We start from the raw sequence: 9418 nt of genomic DNA on the forward strand, positions 1-9418 counted from the left end.
CCCCTTTGTCTCACAGCGTCAAATAATGAAATTGATAGACGGGAATGAAACTCCCCTGAAAGATACTAGGGACAAGTTTGTGTTCTCTAAAGCTGAAGAATGAATTTTAGGAACAATGGAGGTTAAGAGCAGAATATATTTACTGGGAGAAAGAAAGCTTCTGTTCAAGACAGGGACAAAAAGGGACCTAAATGGGCTGCCTAGAAATTCAATTTCTATGAAAAGTATAAGCCAGATATGGTGGTACCTGCCTGTAAAACCAGCACTTGGAAGGCTGAGATAGGACAGTTACTGAGTTTGAGTGCTGCCCGGGATATACAGTGATGGCGAATTTAAGATCAGCCTCAAGTACATAGTGAGATCCTATCTCAAAAGCAGGGAAGGAGAAAAAAAAAAAAAAATACAAAGCTGAAAATACTGTTTTATTTATTTATTTACTTTTTTGGGGAACCGAGGATTGAACTCAGACCCTTGCGCTTGCCAGGGAGGCACTTATTCTACTGAGCCATCTCCCCAGCCCCTGAAAATACTGTTTTAAACAGTTTTTGGAAGACTACTTCAGCCAGGCACAGGGCTGCACAGCTATAACCCTGCACTCAGGAGGCTGAGGGAGGAGGATCGCTGCCAATTCAAGGCCCGCCTGCCCTACACAGTGAGACTCTGTGCCCAGAACACCCAAAATCTATGGCAAGTGATTCTGAGGAACCACCTCTCACTTGCTACGTAAGCATGCTCAAACCAGAAACTATTCAGACTAGCAAAGTGTTCTATTAACAATTTTGATGACACTGGCAAAGTTCCTAAGAACAGTAATACCCCTAAGAGTCTCATCCGTATTCACTGGGGTTTTTTTGCTGGAATTTGGGATTGAACTCAGGCCCTTGCACTTGCCAGAGAAGCGCTTATTCCACTGAGCCATCTCCCCAGCCCCCACATCCGTATTCAGTGTTGTGATTGGCCTGGAGTGGGATTCCCCGCCCACCTCTGTTTTCTTTTTAAGTCTGACTTAATTTTATCTTAGCTCACTCAACTTGCATACTTTATCCCTTGAACACTTAAGGTAAGACACTATTCTCTGTGTATGTATATCTGTTTTTTATAAATTACACTTAGTATATATTTTTAAGGTATCAAATTATATATCAAGTTATAATCAAGTTGTAATTGGTTCACTTATCAGGATAATTTCACTTTAAAGCTGCCTACCAAGAAAGTAACCTTTGAATTAGTTAATTTAATGTACATAATCTGGTCTCCTAAATTAAATATGTATTAGTCACATCCTGTATTTTAAACAATTTTTGAGCTGAATAATTTGTAATTGCTTAGGACAAAGACATTTTAACTGTTTTAAATGATTTTAGATTAACATATATGAAAAAAGTACTGATATGCCTCACCTAGATTACTCAAATGTCAACATTTGAGTTCTTGAAGGTAATCATTTCCATAGGTTTCCATTTTTATTAGTAATTTAAGTTTGTTGCTATAAAGGTGATAATCTAAGAAGTGTAATTTTTCAGCTTATATGTCAAATACAGAACTTAAGTTACCTAGTGCAGAGATATCTGCATGTGTGCTGACATATTATACTGTTCTTAGCATTGAGACACTCATAATCCTTAGTAAATGCCTTTTACTAAGGCACCAACCACTAGAAAATTGCAGGTTCAATCCAGATAGGTGACCAAAGGAATGAATCATATGAACTCTTGTGGCTTGGTGTCTCCTCATGTTGGTTTATTTTAAGTTTAGCAGTATTGGACTGGAGGTATAGCTCGGGTGGAGTGTTTGCTAAGCATGCACAAGGCCCTGGATTGGATCCCCTCGCACTATGAAAGTGGAAGAAAAAACAGTATTAAAAGAGGTTTTTTTCCAGTTACATACTTGAAATGTAATGCCAAAGCCGGGGCTGGTTTTCTGTGAGGATAGAAAAATCTAAATGCTCTTTGCCCTCGTTATGTAACTGAACTCTCACTGTTCACATCCAGAGCAGCTGCTGTTCCTGACGGTGCACTGTGAACCCTGTGATAACTTGCCAGTAGCTTTATTTGAATAACCTTCCCCCTAAAGAAGAAAGAAATGACGGCCTGTGCTGAGTTTTCTTTTCATGTGCCAAGTCTCCCAGAGCTTGCTGAAGGTAAAAACAACATTAACTTTGGATTTTTAAGAGCTAGTCTCAAGAGGAAATTAAAAGTTTCTAAAATATATATGTAGTTACTACTTACCTGCTACATATCTCTACCTTACTTATTGAAGTGGTGCTTTTGACATAAAATTTTCCACTTCAGTACCTGTGCTGTTTTTATTGAGAAAGACTAAAATTTTGTCCCTCCAAATAAACTAAACTCACCAATTGTAGAATGTTAACGATACTGACTTTACACAATGAAAACAACTATAATAATCCAGGATTTAAGTATATGTGACACTGATTTTCCCACTTTTGCTTTAGCTTTTTACCAGTTGTGTAAATCATTCTTTAAATATATCATCTACTATTGTGAATTAATGGTGCTCCCAAATATGCTACTTTTCCCCCATCTGATTTGACAGACTGCCAATGCACTGACTTAGATTTCTAGGGGGTGGGAGCGTTAAGTTTTTTTTGTTTTGTTTTGTTTTTTCTGGAGGGGTGGTATCAGGAATTGAACTGAAGACCTCATACTTGCCAGGCAAGTGCTGTGCCACTGAGCTAAATCCCCGGCCCCATTTTTATGTTTCCTACTTTGTGCAGTCAAGAATTTAAAGCAACTTTCTCAAGATAAATTAAAAGGAGAGATAAATGAGGAAGAGAAAAATGGAGACATAAAGTGAAACCAAGAATTCATTTGTCAGCTAACCTGGTGGTTTAAGCCCGTTACCCCAGCACGCAGAACCCTGAGGTACAGGATCCGATTAAGAGTTCAGGGTCAGCCTGGGCTGGGTAGGGAAACCCTGTCTCAAACAGCAGAGAGAGGAAAACCGGAGTCTGCCAGAACTCTGGCTTGGTTGCACAGCCTTTCTGTTCCACACTGCTGGTTAACTGCTGTACACTCTTCCCTTACTTCTCAATGTGTTGTCCTGGGTAATTAATTTGTCTTCCTGATAAAAGTGAAAAAAATACTTTTGCTTTCTTTTGGTTTTCCTTTTATATCCTTCCTGTTTTGTTTTTTAATTGAATGGCAACTAGTAAATAATCTGTGGGGCTGACATTCTTTGATCTGTGTTTCTTTTCTCTCAGTTTTGTCTTCTCAGATGTGACAGGAACTTTGCCTTTGAGTGCCTCTCTAGACTAATTTTCTCCTATATTTTTATGTTTCTATTTTCCCTCTATACGTGCAAAACACTCAGTACAAATGCAGATGTAGTCTTAAACTTCTTGACTTAAAATTTAGAAAATCTTTTCAAGAAGTTGCTCCCTTTTTTATCGGTGAGAAGTAGGTTTTGCTTTTTTTTTTTTTTTTTTTTTAGAACTGGGGATTGAACTCAGGCCCTCGTGCTTGCCAGGGAAGTGCTTATTTTACTGAGCCATCTCCCGGCCCTATATATTCATAAGGCATTCAAGATAGGGGAATTTTCCAATTGATTTTTGTTCTTAACAGATAAAAGATCTGCTATGGAATACCTGATGATTTCACCTTTTCAGAGTTTCACTATTAAAGACTAAATTGCTGGGTATGGCAGTGCACTCCTATAATCCCAGCACTGAGGAGGCTGAAGCAGGAGGATCACTTCAAGTGCTAGGCTAGCCTGGGGTCCACAGTGAGCATTACATAGCAAGACCCCATCTGAAATAAATAAATCTGTTTTTAGAAAGTTTATTGGGAAGTGGATGGTTGAGACAGATCTGTGTATGCCAGGCTGGCTTGAAATTGGAGACCCTTCTGCCTCAGCCTCCTGAGGGGTAGAATTACTGGCATGTGCACTACTCCTAAATGTACTGCTTGCTGAACGTTAACATATGCTTACACCCATACAAACTATTATTTTGTGTTTGGCTTCTTTTTTCTCAACCTTTTGTCTGTAATCTTTCTGGAAGTTGTTGCCAGTGGTTGCTTCCTTTTAAAATGTTTACATGTCAATGTTTTTTGAATCCCCTCTCCCAAAGGACACTAGTCCTTGTCTGCATGCAGTCTGTTGGTCTCCAGTTGTCTGACGTCACTGTAGGATTACTCAGTGGTAAAGCATGTGCTTAGCATGCTCGAGGCCCTGCGCTCCATCCCAGGACCAGCCCAGCATTCTCCCTTCGTTTTTATTTTTTTATTTTTTTTATTTTTTATTTTTTTTTTTGGTTTTTTTGGTGGAACCAGGGATTGAACTCAGGACCTTACACTTGCCAGGCAAGCACTTATTCTACTGAGCTATCTCCCTGGCCCCATCCCCTCGTTTTTAGTATATAAATTTAGATTGAGAATGTGACAAATAGAAAAATTTGAAGATTTGATATATGGTGACTAATTTTTACCTACCGTAAATAACCATTTTCCTGTCTTTATTAGTTATGCAGAAGGGGCTAAAGGACAACTTTGCTGAAGTCCAGGTCTCTGTCGTTGATTGTCCTGATTTGACTAAGGACCCATTTAACTTCCCTGTAAAAGGTGAGTAGCTTTGTTTTGTGTATATATATATATATTGTTTTGGTTTTCAGTCAAAATTTTTTCTAAAACCAGAAATATTTTTATGTATAAATATTGTCACAGGGGCTGGCGAGATGGCTCAGTGGTCTAAAGCACCTACTTGGAACAAGCTTGGCAAAGCACAGGGACCGCGGTTCAATCCCCCAGCACCACATGCCAGCCAGCCCCGCCCCCTGGTGGGCTGAGCTGGCCACACACACACACACACACACACACACACACACACACTAAATAAATGTTTAAAAAAAAAAAAAAATATTGTCACAGCTTTTCAGCCAAATACTGTATTGTTTACTTTTCATGCTCATTGCTTTCTGATGTTCAAATTTCATTTTATACCTTTGTGGGAAATGATTGTGCTTTATGTGCTTTTGTAAACTTCACTGTTTATATAATATTTAATTATATAAATATTTAAGTTCTCAGTATCACATGATTGATTGATTGATTGATTTTGCCTTTTTGAGACAGGGTCCCGCTCGCAGCTCAGCCTGGCCTTCAGCTCACTTTGTAGCTGAGGCTGGTCTTGCACTCACAACAGTCCTCCTGCCTCAGCCTCCTGAGTGCTGGGATTACAGGCATGCGCCACCATACTGCCCTCAATATCACACAATTTTTTTAAATTAGTTTTTTTTTTTTTTTAATTGTCAAAATGAGTGCTAGGAAACTTTTGTTTATTTATTCAAGGCTGGAAATTATCTTAAAAGTTTTGTATCTCTGAGTACTCAGGAGGGTGAAGCAGGAGGACTGCTGAGTTTGAGGCCAGCCTGGTCTACATAGACCCTGTTTAAAAAAAACAAAACAGAACAGAACAAAGAAGGGTTTATATTTGAGTCACCTATTAAATACTTATAACTCTTCAACAAATCTGCAACGTGATTATGTACTCTTTCGTAGGAGAAGGGAAGGAAATTAATGTTGGTTGAGTCAGATAATTTGTCGGTGGGGTAGATACCTGTATGTGATGTTCTAATTTTTACAAACCACTGCAAGGTAAATACTAGCTCCAGACTATAAATGAGAACACTGAAGCTGAGAGAAGCTAAGTAAACACAGTAAACCATAATCAGATTTAAATGTAGGTCTCTCTGCCTTGGATGTCTGATCTTTTCCCTTTATACCCTACTGTGATGAGGAATTTATAGATAAGCATATCGTTCTGTTATTATGTAGTTGACATCTTTATTAAAAAGTAGGTTGCTAAAATCTTGTTTTGAAAAAAAAAAAAAAAAGTAGTTTGCTATGGAAACATTCCTAGTTTCTAGTTCTGTTTCTCACATAACCATTTCGTTACCCTGAGTAAGACCCTCAAAATGTCTCAGCCTCAGATACACTGAAATAGGGAGACTTTGCCGAATGTCCCTTTAGCTCCTTTCCAGCTTAAACAGTCCTTGATTGTAAGCAGACTTATTTTAGAAGGTGTGTGTATGGATGGCAGTTCCTGTTAACATCTTGAGCTCCTTTAAAAATAATACTTTTATCATAGCCTTGGTTCTTCTGGACATGAGGGTAATTTATTTCTACTTGATAGTTAGTTAAACTAAAGATCAGAAAATGTATTCAAAGAAGAAATCTTAATTCTGTCATCAAGACTTCTGGTCACCAATTTGTATGACTCAAAATTACAATATTACAATACACAAAATTGCATATGTATATGGTCTTTCATGAACGGATCTTGCTAAGATCACTAATGACATTTATTGTTTATTAGTGTTATTTCACTGGTCTATATAATGTATACTATTCGGCCACTGCTGCCTAACATTCTTCTTTTGGTTCTTTGGCCTCGCTCTTCAGACTTTTTTGCCTCTTCTTGGTTCCTGCCACCTTTCTTTAATTTTTCCTGGCTTTCTCTTGCTGGCAGTCTCTTAAATATTGATGTTTTCCAGAATTTTTTTCAGCCTCTTCTTATTTTGTATAATCCTTCTGGGCTTCTACATGTACTTCAGAGATTTAACTACTACTTGGATATGACAGCTTTGAAACGTTTGTCTCTCCTAATTCTTTTTCTTAGCTATAGCTCTGTATTTCCAGCTGCTGTTGGACATCGCCACCTAATTTAAAGTCAACATATGTAAACTTTCGCTCGTTTTAATTTCCTCTTCTCCATCTCTACGCTCACTATTATAAACTATTATGTTTTTCCATAGTCTTCTGTCAGAGTCCCCCAGTGATTTCTCTAGACTTCAACATCACTAGCACTTATGAAAAAGAATCTGCTCTGTGAGTAATTTCTGCTGGTTCTATGAAAACCAATTCCTAAATCCTCAGTTGTAAAACAGGCCTATAAGAATTCTGTGTAGCAACACTCTCCCTAGCTAAAGAAGTAGAGCTTTTTATCTGCTTTACTTTGTAATATGTTAGCATGAAACTGGCAAGACTTTTTTCTTTGTGTGCATCATGTATATAATACCAGAGACTGAACTCAGGGCCTCATGTCTCCCAGGTAAATGCTCTGCCACTGAGCTGTATCCCCAGCTCCATGACTATTTTTTCTCAAATAAAAGAAGTTTTTCTACTCTTCCCTTTAAAGGAAGCGCCTTTGTCCAAACTACACCTAACCGTGCCAAGATAATTAAGCAAGGAGAACACCCGCGGAATGCTTCAGTGGCACAGAATGTTCTTACTTGGCTAACAGCCCTGGGTTCAGTGCCAAACTACCGCCCCCAGAGAAAGTTGGTTCCATCTAAGGTTATTACTTGTCATTCATATAAACAGTGCTGGATAAGCAACTTACAAGATTTCCCAGGATGGACCTAAAGACCATATATTCTACTAGAGCACAGTATTTTAAATTATGAAATAGTTTTAAGAGAAAAAAGCCAGAACTCCCCCCAAAAATAGATTTTTAAAAATTAAGGCATTGCAAATAATTCCAGCTACCTTCTCTAATCCAACTTTTGGCCTCAGTTCTAGCGTGCGCTCTGATAGCGACTTTCAGGTGCCTTTACTACTCCCTACATCAAGCGTGCAGGTTGTCATGACATCGGAGATACAAACAGGTAGTTAAGAGGACAGAAATACTAGCTTCTTATGTCTTCCAAGTCTTGCTGTTTAAAAACTTCAAGAATGAAGGTTATATACTCTTAATAAATTGGCCTCTTCTGGCACTTTGTATTTCAGTTTTATGTTTGCCTATTTTTAAGATGACTTGTATCTTTTTAGGCATCTGTGGGAAAACGAGAATTGCAGAAGTAGGAGGCGTGCCTTACTTAATGCCTCTTGTAAACAAAAAGAAAGTAAGTGGACTTTTATTCTTCACGTTCACATGAAGATTGTTCCTGGGCTGGCGAGATAGCTCAGCAGACTAAAGCACCTGCTTGGGCAAGCGCAGGGCACCTAACACCTGGCACCACATGCCCCGCCAGCCCCACCCCCAGGGCAGGCTGAGCTGGCCACCGAGACCAGGTGGAGTGGTGCACGCCTGTAATCCCAGTGCTGGGGAGGCTGAAAACAGGAGGATCACCACGAGTCTGAGCTGCGTCGTGAGGCCCTGCAACAACCACACACATACATACATACATACATACATACATATACACATACATACATATTGTTCCTGTTTACTATTAGTAGACTCATTGGTCAATGTGCCAGGCAAGAAAGTGCTAATGGAGGGGCCAGGCAGATGGCTCAGTAGAATAAGTGCTTGCCTGGCAAGCACAAGGGCCGGAGTTCAATCCCCAGTTCTGCAACAAAAAAAAAGAAAGAAAGAAAAAGAAAAAGCTAATGGACTCAACAGTGAAAAGTAAACCAGGAAATTTGTTTAATACATGAGCTAACTAATTTTTCTCTGTATAGGTTTATGATTTGAATAAGATTGCAAAAGAAATCAAGCTGCCTGGAGCTTTTATTCTTGGAGCAGGGGCAGGCCCATTTCAGACTCTTGGGTTCAATTCAGAGGTCAGTCCATATGCATAGTCACCCATTTTATTGATTGGACGTTTGATTTGCCTTTTTCCTGTTACTACCCTTTCACAAAGTATACTTTCTGAGCAAACTATAAATGGTTGATGTTATGTCCCTCTGCACATTTGACACTGTTTGGCGCATACCTGGACCACAGCACATGCTCCCGTTGATCCAACTGTCATGGAGCACTAACCTTTAATTTCAGATCACCTCAGAGGAATAGACTGAGCTTTAGATGAATCCAGAGCCTTGGGTATTCTGCTGAAAGCCGAGTGTAAAAGGAGTTTTATTCATATATATATATATATATATATATATATATATATATATCATGTATTCCTCACTGCTTTCTAAATCTTTGCTTTTGGTATGGAAGATGCTTGAGTTAGATGGGGTATTTAACAACCTAATCTGGAATGCAAGTCCAATAGCAGCAAACTATCATAGGATACTATGGTTATTTATAGCAGCTAATACCTATTACCAGTATATTTCATAATATGCTGTATTATATATGATACATACTAAATAGGATATTAACATGAAAACATGTACATTTTATGATGCATAATTAACTATTAGTAATATTAGTATATATGAATATATAGTATATGTGAAAGACATTAAAATGTTTTAAACTCTTAAGATAAAAACTTTATATTATTCAAAATGGTAGCGGATTAAAGCACCTGCTTAGGCAGACACAGGCTGGGGTTCGATCCCCCGCTCCCCGGGGCATGCTGAGAGTGCCTGCATAGAAGTACTGATTGACTGGCTTCTTTTCTTTTCAGTTTATGCCAATTGTTCAAACAGAAAGTGAACGCAACCCTCCTGTGAATGGAAGTTACTTTGCCTGTATTAACCCTGCAGACGGAGGTTACCTA

The 9418-nt window shown here is 38.7% G+C and overlaps 1 protein-coding gene across 1 annotated transcript in view; it reads left to right on the forward strand.

Moving 5' to 3' along the window:
* CUNH11orf54 (chromosome unknown C11orf54 homolog) overlaps positions 1–9418 on the forward strand; it is a 17926-nt gene that overhangs the window by 3417 nt on the left and 5091 nt on the right. Inside the window, exons 2-5 of the mRNA XM_012517735.2 lie at positions 1992–2140; positions 4482–4580; positions 7788–7861; positions 8424–8525. Of these exons, the coding sequence (XP_012373189.2) occupies positions 2083–2140; positions 4482–4580; positions 7788–7861; positions 8424–8525 (333 nt within the window). The 5' untranslated portion in view covers positions 1992–2082. The remainder of the gene's footprint in view (positions 1–1991; positions 2141–4481; positions 4581–7787; positions 7862–8423; positions 8526–9418) is intronic.

This window comes from Octodon degus, unplaced genomic scaffold, assembly GCF_000260255.1.
Source record: "Octodon degus isolate 3935 unplaced genomic scaffold, OctDeg1.0 scaffold00209, whole genome shotgun sequence".
NCBI lineage: Eukaryota > Metazoa > Chordata > Mammalia > Rodentia > Octodontidae > Octodon > Octodon degus.